This window comes from Hibiscus syriacus, unplaced genomic scaffold (assembly GCF_006381635.1).
Source record: "Hibiscus syriacus cultivar Baekdansim isolate YM2019G1 unplaced genomic scaffold, ASM638163v2 tig00110387_pilon, whole genome shotgun sequence".
NCBI classification, from domain to species: domain Eukaryota; kingdom Viridiplantae; phylum Streptophyta; class Magnoliopsida; order Malvales; family Malvaceae; genus Hibiscus; species Hibiscus syriacus.
Genome location: NW_024062717.1, coordinates 4,741,605 through 4,759,429, shown reverse-complemented (window position 1 = coordinate 4,759,429; position 17,825 = coordinate 4,741,605). Strand labels below are relative to the sequence as shown.

The following is a 17,825-nucleotide window of genomic DNA, read 5'->3' as shown; positions in this document are numbered from 1 at the left end:
ATTATTATTTGAATCCAAAGTTTTTAAAAAAATTAATATTTCATTTTATCACATAGATTAATTAAAGAATTTACTCTCTATATCAATTCTTCATTCTCTTTCTCCCTCAATAAAATATACACACAAAAAATAATATAACATGATAGTTATATAATAACTTATATATATATATATATATATACCTATTCAACTAACCAAATGTTAATAGAAAAAATTTATATTAGTCAATTCGTCCACGAATTTTTTATAAAAGAATGAAAATGAAATTAGAAAGCATACCTAAGAGAATAAGCTATGGTAGAAAAGAACCCTCGGCCACTAATCGGCCATCTCCATTTTCTTTTCATCGATTACACAAAAAGAAAAGCATAATTTTGACTGTCACGACATACATTCCCAGTCCTTTACTTTTCTTATTAAGTAGTTATCTAATTGTGTTGGCCAAAACCCAATTAGTAAAATCATAGTTTTAAGGTCTCCATTCCTTCAATCATGTTGTAGTATACTGCTAGGAAAAAAAAACATAAGCAGCTCACTGCTCACCCCCATCTCTTCAAACCTTTTCGCTTTCCCCACAACTTGAATCCAAAGTTCATTGATGTGGATCTGTTTGGTGTTGGATTTAGATGGATACCTTGTTTAGACTTGTGAGTCTTCAACCATCGGACCAATCTTTCAACTCTAGTAGAACATCCAGCAGCTCTAGATCATCCAGACAAAACAATCATTACCAACAAGAAGACGAAGAATGCTTCAACGTTTTCATGGATGAAGAAGACTTCTCTTCGTCTTCTTCCAAGAATTACTACCCTTATTATCATTATCATCAACAATATCAGCCCCACCCTTCCACCACCGTCGCCACTCCCACAAACACCTCCACCCCCACCACCACCACCACCACTCACCATGCTATTGACTCGTCTGATTACTCCACCACTACTTTTTCCCCCGCTCATAACATGAACAACTTCGATTTCTCCGGAAAGTGGGCTTCCGATATCCTATTGAAGACGGCTGCCGCTATCGCCGATCGGAACAGCGGACGGGTTCAACAGCTGATATGGATGCTCAACGAGCTCGGATCACCTTACGGGGACACCGATCAGAAACTGGCTTCTTATTTTCTTCAAGCTTTGTTCAGCCGCATGACTGACTCCGGCGAGCGTTGCTATCGGACGTTGGCCTCTGTCTCTGAGAAAACAAGTTCTTTCGAGTCGACGAGGAAGATGGTATTGAAGTTCCAAGAGGTAAGCCCTTGGACAACTTTTGGTCACGTTGCTTGTAATGGTGCAATCATGGAAGCTTTGGAAGGTGAAAGCAAATTACATATAATTGATATTAGTAACACTTATTGCACTCAATGGCCTACTTTGCTTGAAGCCATAGCAACCCGTAGCGATGAAACCCCGAATCTACGGCTAACCACGATCGTCACTAGCAAAAACGGTGGAGTTTCAGGCTCATCACAGGGCTTAGCTACCGTCCAAGAGGTAATGAAAGAAATAAGGAAAAGAATGGAAAAATTCGCCAGGCTTATGGGAGTTCCCTTTAAATTCAATGTCATACACCATGCTGGCGATTTATGTGAATTAGATTTATCAGAGCTTGGTATCGAAGAAGATGAAGCCTTGGCCATCAACTGTGTTGGCACTTTACATTCAATCACGACCGTCGATAATCGTAGAGATATAGTGATATCGAATTTCAGGAGATTGCAGCCAAGGATAATCACGGTAGTTGAAGAAGAAGCAGACCTTGATGTTGGGGTTGATGGGGTTGATTTCGTTAAGGGTTTCCAAGAGTGTTTGAGATGGTTTAGACTTTACTTTGAAGCCTTGGACGAGTGTTTCAATAGAACAAGCAACGAAAGATTGATGCTTGAACGAGCGGCCGGTCGAACTATCGTTGACTTGGTGGCTTGTCCGCCGTCCGAGTCCATCGAGAGACGCGAACCGGCCACCCACTGGTCCAGACGGTTCCATGCAAGTGGGTTCAGCCCCGTGGCTTTGAGTCATGAAGTGTGCGACGATGTACGCGCCTTGTTGAGAAGGTACAAGGAAGGTTGGTCAATGGCACAGTGCCCCGACGCCGGAATATTCTTGTCTTGGAAGGATCAGGTGGTGGTGTGGGCCGGTGCATGGCGGCCTTGATGACGGCCCTAGGCGTTTTCAGTTTAGTGCATGGGGGAGTGGTTCACACATGTGTTGTGTTTTTCTCGTACGTGTAATGTGGATTGGCGTATTTTATGTGGTGTTGGCTACATATTAATTTGTGTTTTTTGTTTGATGAGAAAAGAAGGGAGATAGAAAGGTGGGGCCGTGGGGGAGTTACTAAGAATTTGCTTTTGATTTTCAATAGGATGGTATGGGGAGTAATTAAATTGATTTCACAAATCATAATTAATCTATGTTTTTTTTTATTTTGTGATTATTTTTATTATATGTAAAATTAGGGTTATTGAGTTTTGATAATCATCAAATGAATATGTTTAACTTTTTTTTATCTAATTTAATGTTTATTTTAATAATTTGAGGTGATTATAAGATAATATTTGTTTATAATATTTTTTAATTTACATAATTTACAAATATAGTTGTTCAAACTCAAGACTTTGAAAGAGAATAATAATATATTTAATCATTAAGATCATTTAATTGGTTCAAATGGATAAGTTGAAAGCTCATGTTAGTTGATAATGAGTTTTCCTATCAACAACCAAAACTTAATTTGACCCGTTTTGGCCTGCTGAAATTGTCCCAAAGAAGAAGCAATTTTCTTTTTTCTTTTTCTTTTTTTAAAAAACGACAATAAAAAAATTCTTAGTCTAAACATAATGGTGTTGGACTAAATAAATAAACATAGCCGAATAATATTTTATATATAAAAATAAATAGTTAGCAAATAGGTCCAAATTTGAAATGGGGTTGGTATTTGGTGTAAAAGCGTGATATCAGCTTACGGAAATTAATTATTTTTAATAATAAAAAAGTGTTTAAAATTATAAATTAGAACAACTTCACAGATAGTTATTCAGTTTTCACAAGTTTTCATTTTGGTCACTAAAAAATATAAATTAGTCACCGCCATTGGACTTTCTAATCCTTCTTTATATTTTCTCTATTTTTATTTTAGTCACTCAGTTTAATTGCTAATGAAGAGTGAAAAAATTGAAGAGAAAATGCTCTCCATCTAAGGAAGTTACCAATAAAGTCATCTCCAAAAAAAATTGGTTATTAGATTTAAAATTCTAAAAGACATAGAAATTATGTTATTGAGTGAGAAAATTATTTTAATTATTAGTTTGGGTGAAAATTTTCATACGAAACTATCGTTATACCTAAATTTAATGCAAGTGACTAAAATGTTAATAAAATTTAAAGTGAATGATTAAAATGAAAATAATGTTTACAAAATTTGATGAGATTGACTAAATTAAAAATAAAAAACGTGAGTTGATAAAATAAAAGAAATATATCGATAGTGACTAAAATGCAAACCATATATAACAAAAATAACTAATTTGCAAATATTTTATTTTTATGACCAAAATAAAAGTTTATAGAAGTTGAGTGATCATCTATATAGTTTACCCTATTAAATATCCTTCCATAAGAATGGTCTCTATCTAGTTAGTTTCTTTGGGGGGGGGCCTAGAGTCATAGGACGGCCATTGGTTAGGGGATTTGGATTCCAATTGTGGGATATTTTATAAAAAGGTGTTGCAGCATTAATTGAACTAAATTTAGATCCTTTTTCTTTTATTTATTACAATTATAAAACAAATTAAACCATTTGTATTTCTCCTTTTCACTTTAACCCTAAGAAAGGGAAAACATTGTTTGGTTTTTCACATAAAATCTACAAAAATGCATTCATGATGGTGTGATAATGTTACAAAGTTGTATTTTTTACACGAATCAAGCGACTTCAGTTTTAATAAATTTATTATTATTTTTTGAGATCTCATGTTCGAGCACTGTATAAATAGGGATATAACATTTATTGTTAAAAGGTTGAGAGTCTTTAAACATATAATATATTATATTTACCCCAATTTTATAGAAAAAAATTTACTTTTTGGCCCACACAAAAACAAAAAAGAAGCAAATGAAAATGAACATGTACAGTGGGGGAGCTTTTTTTAGATGGTTCGCATCTTAATCTTCGTATGTCTTTTTTAAATTCATCTTATCTTAAATTTTCTTTTAAAATCTTTTTCACTACTTTTCTAAATATCTCTTCTCATTATTTTTCTTTTAAAGCCGATAAAAATAATAATAATTTATAGAGTAAAGTATAGATTCCGACTATAAGACACTACTTTATTGAGTTCATTGACTATTAAAAGTTATAAATTGCCTTTCAACTATAAGACATTACTTTGATTAGTCCTCTAACTATTGAAAATTATGAAATAATCATCGGACTATTCCTATATTCCAAACTTATCATTTTTTGTTAAAAAAATCATGGCAGTCTGAGTTGGACGTTAATCTATTGATTAAGATATGATAAAGTATGATATCAGAATCTCAAAAAACTGTATGACTCAAATAGTTCTAAGATCAAATTTTATCATATCCTAGTTAACAGGTTAACGTCCACTCATACAACTGTCAATTTTTTAATTAAAAAAGACGAATTTCGATTGTGTGAATAATCAGATGACTATTTTATAACTTTTAATAGACGAATTAAAAAATACCCTATAATCCGAACATCATTTGCATGTGCTTTACGTTTGTGGGGATTTTCCCTCAAGAGTCGGTCCATATGTGGTTGTTCATTATGCTTAATTTAAGCTTTGAAAAATTATTTTACGTCATTGACAAATAACCAGCTAGCTAATCTATATTGGGAGTTGAAGTTGGAAGACAATTAATTAATGTTAACAAAAAGATTATTCAGACAAATTTCCTGGAACTTTAGTTGTCTTTTGCCCTTATTTATATATGTAATAGGTTCGAGTAAAAAAGTCCTATTTTTTTAAAAATAATAGGCTCCTTTAAATGTATAAAAATATCATTTTAAAATGTAAACAAGTTTACCTTGTTTCACAGGCAATTCCCATGTCTCCCAAAGCATGAGTTGGTAAAACTTGAGACCTAAGCAAAATGGGGCTGAGAAACATAGACCTTTTGCAGAGCGCTCATATATCAAATGAAACTGTAAAACCCGAGTCTCAACAAAATAGTATTTTTTCCCCTTTGCACCACTTATCATTCTCCATAGCTAATATGAACATGTCACCTACTGTTGGAAAATTTGTAAGTGAACTGAAGTGTGCAAAAGATTGACCTTGTACACTGAATTACTGAGGTGTCTAAGCTAAAAAAATCTCGACACAAGGATTCGAAACAGTGAAAGAATAGGTGAAGAGCTTTAACATACAATACACTAGAACCGTGTATTAGAATTGAAGAAAAATAAGCCACTCATTTCGGTACCCTCCAACTCAAGGGAAGTCTCCACTTCCGATGCCAGTATATCGATACCCTTGGCCATGATGGGAATCCAAAATTGAACTCAAGGGGCCGATCAGGAAGTCCGCCAACTATTAGAGGTAGCCACACATACCTTGAGTCCCTCAACTCAACTGGATTCCACCGATCCGCCATAAAAATATATGAACCTGGAATGCCTGGCAAAGGAATCACAAATGTACTCTGTGCCAAAAAAGTTGCAAGTCGAAACATTTTGTTCCCTCCAATGCATGGGTTTCCCATTGTCTCCCATGGCCCCATGATCGACTCAGCTGCATGTGCCACTGCTTCATTCGGTGCCCATCCAGAGCAACCCGATGTGATCATATAATAAGTCCCTTGGTACTTAAAAAGAGCTGGGGCTTCCCGGCGTTGTCCAACCATAATCCTTTGCATTTCAGGCTGCACATCTAGATAATCATCAGTTAGTGGTCCAACGTGAAGTTCACTATTGTTCTGAGATGAATAAATTAGATATGCTACACCATCATCGTCCTTGAAGATGGTCATGTCCCTGCTGTCAAATCCATGGGGCCTTTGGCTGTGGAGATACTTAAAAGGACCTGTCGGGTATTCGCTGATAGCAATGCCGACAGCAGCTTTAGTGTAGTTGGCATCATCAATATGCATCCACATTACATACTTACCTGTCTTCTCATTGTAAACAACTTTTGGCCGCTCCAACACATTGGATTTGTGGAGATCATGGGTTTCATTTTTCTGTTCTGCAGGCAACACAATACCTTGGTTTTTCCAAGTCCACAAATCTTTGGAAGAATAGCAACCAACTCCTATAACGTCAACCTGATTAAAAATATTCAAAGGGAACTTCTTATAACTAAAGATTTAGATATGCACTCAAATTTCAAGCCTGAAGGATGAGATAGGTGCTAAAAATGAGTTAGATATGCAATCAAATGTCGTGTATCTCAAGCATCACTTCACCTTACAAAGAGATTGATAAAGATGACAACTTTGTTGCCTCACAATTCATGCTTTAAGTTCAGTAGAGCGAGTTTCTTATAGTTAGATAAAATGGAGTGGCATCAATCAACCAATAAACTGAACAAATGCCAAAGAAAAAGCAATCAAATTCGATGCCTATCAATCTAAATACAAAACAGTTCATAACTTTACAACTTGCATTTAGGCAACCAAGGCCAATATACCCTTCACATATTAGGTGGCCTTTATAAGTGAAATTATAAATCGTTTATGTAATTCTCAGTCTTTTTCACAGAGTTTTCTTCTAATAAGTCTGTCTCATCCTTTTTTCGTCTTTGTTCTATGAATGCAAGCAATAATATATTCTTGACTGAGAGAACCAATATAATAAACTTGGATATATTCAAAACAATGAACTTACTCTTGCTGCACCCTTCTTATGTGCACGGTACGTGGGTCCATCTTTGTATTCTCCATACCAGTAGTATGTAGCAGATCTTTCATCATATAGTATACCACCTCCATGAGCTTGAATAGGATTTCCTTCTGTATCCAACCAAATTTTCCCTGGATGGTAGTAGTGGCTTTCATTCCCTGCTGCCTTCACAGGATATATAGCAGTTTTCATATCTGGAAAGAATACATGCCGAAGCTGGGAATTCTCATCAAGGAATTCATTAACCAGGGCACTATTTCGCTTGTGTCTCCATTTAGACGCATGTGGAGATCGTTTCTTCCTAACAGGGGGGACCTGAATTTTCTCCTCTTCCACCTGTTCAAGTTCCCGGACTGGATGACGATTCACACGGAATTGGATATCCCCTTTCACTGCACTTCTGTGGGTAGCAAGAGAGTAGAGTTGAAGCATAAGAAGGAACCCCACCAAGCTCCACACAACAGCAGACTTCGAGCATCTGTACCCTGCATCGCGGAGGAAAGCAATTGGTTTCCTGTATTTGTATTGTTCCTCACGCTCATACTCCCTTTCTTTCTTTCATCTCCCAGATAACGCTGCAGTTAGGAAAAATGCAACACACGTAGATCCAAAAAAATATGGATCGAATATGAATTACAACCATACTCATCTTCTCTTATCTCTTAAATCCATCAAAATTTGAGTACAACAAACTCTAAACCAACACTTTTGATTGGCTAGAATAGATTGAGAATCAACAGCATCCTAGAGCAGAACATTGTCAAAATGCAATCCTTTAGGATTGGAATAGACAATTATCAACTCCTAATCCGAAAGGAAAAGACATCAACTTGAAATAACACGTGGATGTTAGCATTACGTTTACCATCTTTTGGGTATGCGCAATATACTAATCTTAAAACACCTTTGATACAGTTTGACAAAAAATAGACAAACAACATATTTAAGTTCAGTATCAAATATCAATGCACAAACACAAGATTATAACATCGTTATAAGCTCAGAAATTATCAAACTTTCAAACAATCAACTTTAAATATAAACGCCAAAAGCCCAAAACCAATATAGCAGATCCACAGAACACGCAAAAAATGAAGTTAGCAGAGAAATTTTAATATCCATACAAAGAATAAAACTGACCTGACAAAAGTCTAGGAAAATTCCCAGTCCCAGATATGGGCATCTCTACTTAATCCTCTCTTCGAAGTTTCAGCAAATGATAGATAAAAAGAAAACCCCCAACTTCACAGGGTTCCTAAATACAACGGAAAACAGTAAAGGAGTAAAATTTGTCAAGAAGAAGTAAGGAAAAGTATGGTAATTTAAATTAAGATCTAAAGAAGGTTTCTGTGAAGATGATTATGACTTCTGAATAAATCTTTCTTTCTTTCTTGCATCTATTTTGGTTCTGAGTTTTGGACTTGAGCTTCGGTTGTGTCTTTTTTACTCTTTCCTATGACTTCGTTTCTACTTTCCACACAAATCCCTGATTCAGATCAGAGGTTAGATTTTTAATGATTTTTTTAACATTTTGTTTTTGCAAATGATGATTTTATTGATTGTGTGGATATGATTATATGTTTTTATATCTAATTTTCAAGAAATAATAAGGCCCTTTACTATGTTTTTTATATGTAATGAGACCCTTTAATATTTTATAATTGTTAAGATTTCTATGCACCCAATGACACTATGACAGTTTGAAAGTTGAAAACTTTGACCATTTTAGCGGCTAAGACCTAAAAAAGCTGTCCATTTTTCACTATTTGCCTTTTATTTTAAAAATATAGTAAAAGGGAAAATATTTAGCAATAAAATTTAAAAATATTGTAGGCTGAACTTTTTTTAAAAAAAAAATTATAAGAGTTTGAAAATTATTTTAATATTTAAATTATTTATTTTAATATGAGTGGAATTCGTCATGAATGAATGATGAGTTTTATAAAATATATTAAAAAGTAGAATTCATTATATGTATTAAAAGAAAATTGTATGAAATTCAATATGTCTTTATGACGAGTTTCAATTATTTATCATATTTTATGAAATTAGTCAATTTTATTGACGAGTTCTACATATATCATAATAAATGACTTACATCATAAAATAATTTTTAAATATATGTAATTTTCAATTTTTTTACTTGAATTATTTGGCCAACTAAATCAAATGTTGAGACCATTTCCTCGTGACGTCTTCCATATAACTTTCATTTATTTATTTAATTGTTTTTGATGAATCAATTTCAATTTTTTTAATCTATTTTATGATAGAATGATTTTACAATAAATATAATATATCGATATATATATTATTAATGTTAAATATCAATATATATATATATATTATTAATATAAGATATATAAATTTAATTATTATTAAATGACCATGCTATTATAATCATTAGATCAATTAAAGTTGATAATTGAATGTATTTTTATAAAGTTGATAAGAAAGTCTAAAAATATCATTTTTTTCAAAATATCATATTCCAAAATACTAAAAAGTAATTAATACATTTAAAAAAAGTATTGATTGTCTTACAAAATTATTGTTTTAATGATTTGTTTAAATAGAATATTATTTGGAAATGTTATACCGACAAATGAGCAAAGTCATAATCATACTAACAAGTTACGATGTAATGAATATTATTAATGGTTACGTGGTTTTGATAACCTTTTTTTTCTTTTACAAAGAGAGGGAAAGGGATTATTTGGAAATTGAACATGTTATCTAATATCAATTAATATTTAAAACGGTATTTCTTACAATGTTTCATGTCTGCTATTTTCAAATAGGCAAAACCGAAATTTTTGCTTTATAATAGACTCAATTTATATTTTCATCCCTATCGTATTTCTGCATCAATTTAACTTTCGAAGTTATTTAATTGTATCATTTTTACTCTATTCTTCACTTAAAACCTTCAATTTAGGGTTTTAAGATATAAATTGAGGTTTAAGGTTTAAGATTAGAGGCTATAGGGTCATGTTTTAGGGTTTAGAGTGGTCAATTTAGGGTTTTAAGTTAGGGTAGAGTGTATAATGATGCAATTCAACAAATTTGGGGACTAAATTGATGCGAAAATATGATAGGGGTAAATTAACCACTCTAAATTGACCACTCTAAACCCTAAAACCTTTCAAATATTAGTATATAATTAATTTTAGACCATCAAACAATCACTTTATAACATAATTTTCTATTCGATATAAATGATTTAAACATGCATATCTATTATTAGATGTAATTGTTAACATTTTAAATTATCACCAAGTGATCATTTTGCTCATGTTTCTAACTAATGGGAGCATTTTTGCTCATTTTATATATATAAGGATTAAAATGCAATTCGCACAAAAACCTAAAATATGAGAACTATATTAGTGTATTTGCAAATTTTGTCTAGTAAATTTAATGTATTAATATTTTAATGGAATTTATTCGTATACAACCCTAATTTTTTGGTTATATGTTAAATTTTTGGGGTAAATTAAAAATTTATTACTGAATTTTACTTTCTCCTATTTTACTTACTAGACTTTAAAAAATTTCAATTTCCTCACTAAACTTAGTACATTAGGTTTTTTGTCACTAAACTTTACTCTCTCACCCATTTTTGGTCACCACGTCGTTAAATAGTTAACAACGTTAAAAATGATGTCGTTTTAAAAAAATAAAATTTTCACCAAAATGATATTGTTTTACATCTATATAACAACCCATTTTAATGCTATTAACTATTTAACATCTAAATGACAAAAAACGTAATGTATTAAGTTTAGTAAGGAAATTGAAAAGATTTAAAGTACAGTCAATAAAATAAGAGAGAGATTAAAGTTCAGTTATCAAATTTTCAATTTACCCATATTTTTGCTAAGCCTACATTTTTAAACTGGATTACACAACAGAGCTTGCGGTCTTTTAAACTGCAAGTAAAACAGCCAACAAAATCCAAACTGTCAATTAATTCCATCATCCCCACTCTCAACGGCTCAGATTTATCACCACCCATTTTTAAAATTCAACTTGGCTTCCTTTCACTCTTCTAATTGATTTGTTGTATTTCCATTTTTTTATGGTAGTTAGTATCATAATTTAGTATTTTAGTTATTTTTATATTATTTATGAGGGAGGGGAAGGAAGGACTGAGAGAGATCTCTGGGCGCCTTTTATCTATTTCATAATTGACCAAAAAGCTCTTTGATTTTTAGCTTGGCATCTTTGCTTCTGTTTCTCCTTGAATTTCAAAATGGGTTTGTGGGAAGCTTTTCTCAATTGGCTTCGAAGGTATGAGCTCTTTTCTCTCCCTTTTTTCAGAATTACGATTTAGATGGAGTTGTGTTTTATGTATTTAAGCTAAATTTTCATTTTTTGCATCCTTTTAGCTGTGTGTTTGACATTGGGCTAGAATAAAGAAATGATTTTTCCAGCCTTTGCTTGATACTGTTGTCAAATTTCTTCTTCAAGTGGTGTAGATTATGATAATATCACCTCGCAGACAAGGATGCCTTTGTTAAAAATTAGATGGTTTCTATGGCGAAATTCATTCATAGCCTAATAGGAAGTGGTATTCCTTATGATAAAGAAGTGCACTGACTTTAGAGTATCATGAGCCTTTTGAGCAATGTCCTATTCTGACTAGTTTGAAGGTTCTCTTAGTTTGTCTTTCACTGGCTTGAGCAAGTTTAGTTATGTGATTCATCAAAGTTGATTTTATATCCATATATATATATTTGGAATTCCAGCTTAAGTTGCAAATGCTTTTTCGATTTTATGAGACTTAAGGAATGGTTTGTTCATCGACTGTTTTCTATCTGCTGGGAGGTTTTTCTTTTTAGCAAATTGGAGTTAACATACTTTTCAGACGGTTTTATATGAATTTCTTTTTCGGAACAATCTTTAAACAAACAAATGGTGCAAAAGTTCAACCTTCATAGTATTGAGGTTCACTTTTCATACATGTTTTGCAGCCTGTTTTTCAAGCAGGAAATGGAGCTATCTTTGATAGGACTTCAGAATGCTGGAAAAACCTCATTAGTAAATGTTGTCGCGGTAAGTAAACTAAAATCTCACTTATAAATGCAGTAGCAGCATACGCAGGATCCATTACTAGCTATCTAAGCACATGTTTCTTTATATTACTTTGTGAATTGACTTTAAGTTGGTTGCTTGTCCTTTTCCCCAGACTGGTGGATATAGTGAAGACATGATCCCTACGGTGAGTCATATCATCTAAGTGGATTTGTATTAATTTTGTGAACTCACTGCAATGCTATTACATTCCAAAGCTTATATAATCCTTTTCTTTCTGTCATCCGAATGGCTTCTTTTCAGGTTGGATTCAACATGAGGAAAGTGACAAAAGGAAATGCTACGATCAAGTTATGGGATCTTGGAGGCCAACCAAGGTTTCGTAGCATGTGGGAACGATACTGCCGGGCAGTTTCTGCAATTGTGTAAGAAGCGACTACTTCAATTTCATAGACTCGTTCTTTGCAATAACTTTCTTATGTTTCCTTTGACAATGTCGGGGCAACAAAAGTTTTTCTGCTAAAAGGTTTGCCCATATCTGCTTTAGTAGCGAGCATTTTAAAGCTATCTTGTTAATATTATACAAAACCGACCAGTCCTTTATATCTATTCAGGGCAATGTCTTTGAAAACTGTAACTGACGAACTGAAGGCATCAATTCTATTTGGTATTAGAAAGGTTTATACATGATGCAAAAAGGTTATATAGGGGCTTGTGATAAAATTGTACCTACATACATGATAAAATATTAGTATTAGTTTTTTTTTCAAAAAAAATTATATATAAATTTTGCAGTATTTGATTGGCCTTCAGTTGCTTGCCATTGCACTTTCTGCTTCTCAAATTGTGAAATTGAATACCGCTCTTAGTATTGAATTGCTTGCACTGCTTTGTATATCTACTAGAATAAACCTGATTTTCTTGCAGTTATGTAGTGGATGCTGCTGACCCCGATAATCTGAGCATCTCAAGAAGTGAGCTTCATGATTTGTTGAGCAAACCCTCACTTAGTGGCATCCCTCTTCTGGTGCTAGGCAATAAAATTGACAAGCCAGGAGCTCTGCCAAAACCGGCTTTAACTGAAGAAATGTAAGAGAAACATTCATTCCACTTGCTTTGCTTAAAAAGTAAAAAACTGTCTCCTAACACGTAGCATTTCTAATGCAGGGGGCTCAAGTCAATTACTGATAGAGAAGTTTGCTGCTACATGATATTTTGAAAAAAATTCAACCAACATTGACTCGGTTATTAATTGGCTTGTAAAGCATTCGAAATCTAAAAGCTGAAAAAAGGGTTTTCTTTGATTAATCTTGTGATGAATCTGTGTTTTATAATTCGCGTTTCCGAAAGGGGTAAAATTTGTGTTCGAGAATTTCAGCTTTTGGTTTTCCCTAACTCGATCTTCTGATTGTTGAATTATTGCCTTCTCAATGTGTATTGTACATTGGATCATCACATTTGTAATTCGATTAGGATTTATCTTTCTCATAATTCGTAGCAATTGAAGAAGTTGAGCAAAAGTTAATCAAATTGATTCCAACACCACTCTTTGAACAAGAGGCAGTGTGAGAAGTTAATTGAAGTGGCCATTTGCCAACAATAACATTGCTACAACACCGTGCAAAACTGTAGTTCAATTTATTCAGATGGACTTTCAATAAAATAAAAGATAATATCTCAAGAGTGCCATTACAATGCCATCTCTATTTCTTTTGCCATATCTATATACCCTCTACTACAAGATAAAGCTATAGAATCACAAAAACCTCTAAGCTTCCCAGCAAATGTTCATCCAAAAAGAAGCACAAATTCATGGATTGATCTCACATTTTCTTCTTTACAAGCCTTATATATTTACAGTAATAGACATGATTCATAGTTGATATACCAGGCCAGCAAGATGTCAAGTCTGATGCAAGGTTCCAGCAACTAGCTAAGATGAAATGATGTCCTATACCATCTGCACAAGTTTGCAACTGATATCGATAAGATAAACAGCGAAAAGAACCACTAAATAGGGGCAAAAATCCTAAACAATTACATGTCACAATAGAGCTGTATTATTTGAGACCAAAGACAAAACTCACCCAAAAAAAGTAATGCATTGCTTCAGAAACTTTTCAACCATAGAGAAGAAAAGATTAAAATAGTCTCATAAATATAAGTAAAATAAAATTTGTTCAGCTGATGTTAAGTTGTGGTAAAGCTTTGTTGATTGACAGAGCTGCAGTTTCAAGGCGTAAATATCAGGAGTATGACTAGCTGTACTCTTGGTTAAGATCCAACCCTCTTAAACAACCAATAAAGAGCATCTTCTGAGAAACCCTGTGTTTCCAGATCTATGTACATTGTTCAATTGAAGAATATATAAGAACAAAGATTTACCAGGTAACTAGCATCCTAGACTTCAATGCTTTAGCTGCCGCTTTAGCAAAAATTTTTGCTGCTTCAGCTTCCGCGGCCTCTGCTTCTCTTGCAGCCTTTTCAGCCTCGGCAATAGCAACTTCTGCCTCTGCAACTGCTTGTGCGGCAGCCGCAGCAGCCTCTTCTGCAGTCATGCTCTTCATTCTTGATAACTCTGCATCAACTTGGGTTTTAGTAAGAATGTTGTTGATGTCCTTCTCTGCTTTTGTAGAATCCTTCTGCCTTCCTTCCAAAGCAAGCAGAGGAGTTTTTCTTGCTTCTGAAATAGTTGAATGTGGAGCAATCCTATACTTATGCTTTACCTATCAATATATGCATATCATAAAGATGAATCACTCCCAACTTATGAACATTCAACTTAAACCTTCTTTACAAACATGCTAATAACTTTCCAAAAGTACATCAGTAAAACCAACATAAATTTCACGCAATTCATAAGGAAAGTATTGATGCCATTGTATCCATTATGCAAGTAGATGCAACTGTTCCACCTTTCTTTCTTTAAATCCAATATTGCAAAAGTTCTGTGTGACGTGAGTACACAGAACATCATTTTCGGAAACATTAGCGGCTTTAAATTATTACCTAATATAAAGACTTCTATGACCCTATAACACTAATGTTGAATTTAACTTTTCCGGCATCAAGCTACATAATAGGCTAAACATTATATATACAATCAAGGAAGATTATACTATTATAAAATAGGGTTACACAAACAATTAACAGTATGATTACCTTTGTCAATGTCCCATTTGCTACCAGCAGCTTTAATTTTGTAGCCAAAAGCTTCTTGAGGTTTGGCTGTGAAGCATATTTCTCCTAAAATGTCAAATAAAAAAAAACAAACTCAAATTAGTTTAGATGTTTTAGGGAAGTCATTTGCAACAGTTTCTGAGCTGAGCTTCATGTATAAATGGTTGAAAATAGAAAGTACCTCTATGTATAAAGCAATTGAAGCTCTGTCAGAACCACCAGGCTCTCTCAAACTAGTGATAGCCTCTAATAAAATGTTTTCCAACCTACAAGAATCAGGAGGGCGTCAGGATTCGATATGCATGTACAAATCAGACTAGCGCCGCTCTCAACACAAAATTGTTTTGGCCAAAAATGACTGAAGGTCGTATAATTTTGGTTTTCATCAGCTAAAAGTAATTGATCTAAATCCCTAATCTAAGGAACTAACCAAATATTTGCATTTACAGCCAGTTTGAAATGAATCAACCTTGGAAATGTCTTGTCTTCTGCTTCTTTTCATGTTCTAATATCTGGCAGACAGGAACTCATATACTGAAGTTTAACTAGAAGTAAGTTTATCATGATATAAGATAATACATAAAAATAACCTTGAAATTGAATTTTTGGAGCCAGTTGCCCTTGGTGTTCCACTGGAAATGGCAAGGGGCTTAGGATCAACAATTTCTTCACTCGGAGGTACAGTAATAAGTGCCATGTGGTTATCATCATGTTTAGCAGCCATTTGATTTCTTTTAAGAGCAAGCTTGGCCTTCTGCCTTGACCCCCATATGGCCGTGGCATTTATATTTCTCCATTTGTCCTGATCATATCAACACTTTACACATTGTTTCACCCCTATGCATGACAGAACATTGGCAAATAAATATGCATACAGCTCATGTTCGAAAGTTTCGGATGCAATTAATAAAGACACTGTCCAAACACAGCAGATTTAGGTCATTAAACCAGAAAACGTGAAAACTCTTATTGTGATGATGATTGATGAATCCTACTCGAATCTCAGCAACATACCTTGAGATCCACGTTTGAGCGTGAACGCAAGACCGAACTAAACTCAGGATCCGAAAGTATATTGCGCCATTTTCCAGTTCCATGTTTGAGAACTCCTGCCTTGAGGGCTTCTTCTTCTTCTGCTGTCCATTTCTGCTTAGGGGCACCCATCAACAAGTTCCTGAAACCCCCAATATATGAAAATATATAAACATTTTAAATTGAAAAGATCAAGCACCAATACAGCAATTGTATATGCTTTCGTGCCTATTCATAAAGTTTAGACAACCAACAAAAAAACATTGAATCGAACAAAAGATAGGTGCAAAAAAAAATGCATGTAAACCATTTGAGGCCGCAATCTCATTAACACAGCGCATAGACACTTCTAGAAAGATATTTTCGCTGACATTTAGCAATCTCAGGCTCCAATTCTCAACCATTCTGAAATTCGTATGTTGCAAATTTCAGAATTTTACCAAAACGAGAGGTAAAATAAAGAAAATCAGCAGCAAAAACAGAAAAAATCCTAAATACAATCTAGTTTGAAAAATCAAGATAAAAATTTACAAAATTAAACCTGTTCTTAATCATCAAACAAAACTCAACCCATCACAACATGTAATCAAAACTAATAAATGATAGAACAATCATAAATCTTTAACTTCCAAGCAAACTCCAATAAAAAGCATATCCTGAAATATGCAAATTGTGAATATTTTAAATTTCCATAGATTGCATTCCCTTTTGTTTCGTCTCTACGAAAACAACGTTAACAAAAGCGAAGCAAAAAGAAATCAGATTAAGCATTCTCATTATAAGCTTAGAATTTGATGAAATTCATCAAGGATCGATTTATCTAGAGAATTTCGAACAAGATTAAAAAAAAACTTTTTACATTAAGCACTGAATTCTACAAATTTTAAAGCGAATAATTTAGGAGGAAAATGAAAAATGGAGTACCTGATCGGAGACACGCAGGAAGGGAGGAAGAGATCACGCGCGGAGTATAGGAATTTTGTTACGAAAACATTTCTTACAAAATAAAGGAGTGAATAAGAAAAAATAAAAAATAAAACATGTAAGAGAGATTGCTTTAATTTTATGTCGTAAGAATATTTAAATGGAAATGTTCTTCTTTTTTTACTTCTACTTAATTTATTTATTATTTCTATTTTATGTGTTATTTATTTTAGAGAAAATAACTTCAGTGATTAAAAATATCTTATAATATACGATTTTAACAATTTTTTTTTGAATTTACCAAAATGACCAATTAAATCGCAATGCAATCGATAATTCGCAATACGATTTTCGGTATCGCAAATCAGTTTCCATATTCGAAATGCGATTTTGGACTATCGCAATGCGAACTTGGACTATCGCAATGCGAATATGTAAATCGCAATGCGATAGTCGAAGTTCGCAATGCGAACGTGGACTATCGCAATGCGAATATGTAAATCGTAATGCGATAGTCGACTATCGCAATACGAACTTGGACTATACACGTATGAGACCACGACCACGACCCGACCACGACCCGACCCGACCCGAGACGAGACGAGACGGACGGCGGCGGCGGCGGCGCATGAGAGTCCCCCTTGTTCTCTATCACTCAACAAGGAAGTGGGAAGCCAATCCTTAAATACCATTCACAATAGTGTTTCTAATACTATGTGGGATTGAGCATTACCAACACTTGTTTCCAATACAATGTGATTATTCAGGAAACAATTAACAATCAT

General features: G+C 33.6%; 4 protein-coding genes across 6 annotated transcripts; 2 read left to right on the top strand and 2 right to left on the bottom strand.

Annotated features, from left to right (window-relative positions):
* Nucleotides 1-312: 312 nt before the first annotated feature.
* On the top strand, nt 313-2,287 carry LOC120122679 (protein SHORT-ROOT-like). The gene has a single exon (XM_039141800.1). The coding sequence runs from the start codon at nt 627-629 to the stop codon at nt 2,151-2,153; it is 1,527 nt and encodes a 508-aa protein (XP_038997731.1). The 5' UTR covers nt 313-626; the 3' UTR covers nt 2,154-2,287.
* A 3,048-nt stretch (nt 2,288-5,335) lies between these two features.
* LOC120122682 lies at nt 5,336-8,355 on the bottom strand. Of its 2 annotated transcripts, none has more exons than XM_039141802.1 (3): nt 8,008-8,355; nt 6,853-7,352; nt 5,336-6,290 (listed from the first exon to the last, which is right to left on the bottom strand). In XM_039141802.1, the coding sequence occupies exons 1-3, from the start codon at nt 8,048-8,050 to the stop codon at nt 5,439-5,441; spliced, it is 1,395 nt and encodes a 464-aa protein (XP_038997733.1). In that variant the 5' UTR covers nt 8,051-8,355; the 3' UTR covers nt 5,336-5,438. The 2 variants fall into 2 exon arrangements, with proteins under 2 accessions (XP_038997733.1, XP_038997734.1); XM_039141803.1 differs by having other exon boundaries at nt 6,853-7,442; nt 8,008-8,354.
* Nucleotides 8,356-10,983: 2,628 nt separating this feature from the next.
* Nucleotides 10,984-13,202, top strand: LOC120122640 (ADP-ribosylation factor-like protein 8b). The gene is made up of 6 exons (XM_039141762.1): nt 10,984-11,160; nt 11,844-11,925; nt 12,059-12,091; nt 12,208-12,329; nt 12,832-12,993; nt 13,072-13,202. The coding sequence occupies exons 1-6, from the start codon at nt 11,123-11,125 to the stop codon at nt 13,121-13,123; spliced, it is 489 nt and encodes a 162-aa protein (XP_038997693.1). The 5' UTR covers nt 10,984-11,122; the 3' UTR covers nt 13,124-13,202.
* Nucleotides 13,203-13,523: 321 nt separating this feature from the next.
* LOC120122671 (telomere repeat-binding factor 2-like) lies at nt 13,524-17,134 on the bottom strand. Of its 2 annotated transcripts, XM_039141793.1 has the most exons (7): nt 17,041-17,134; nt 16,099-16,258; nt 15,675-15,886; nt 15,266-15,350; nt 15,067-15,150; nt 14,290-14,630; nt 13,524-13,864 (listed from the first exon to the last, which is right to left on the bottom strand). In XM_039141793.1, coding segments are annotated over exons 2-7 (873 nt in total). In that variant the 5' UTR covers nt 16,249-16,258; nt 17,041-17,134; the 3' UTR covers nt 13,524-13,863. The 2 variants fall into 2 exon arrangements, with proteins under 2 accessions (XP_038997724.1, XP_038997723.1); XM_039141792.1 differs by having other exon boundaries at nt 13,524-14,630.
* Between the last annotated feature and the right edge of the window lie 691 nt (nt 17,135-17,825).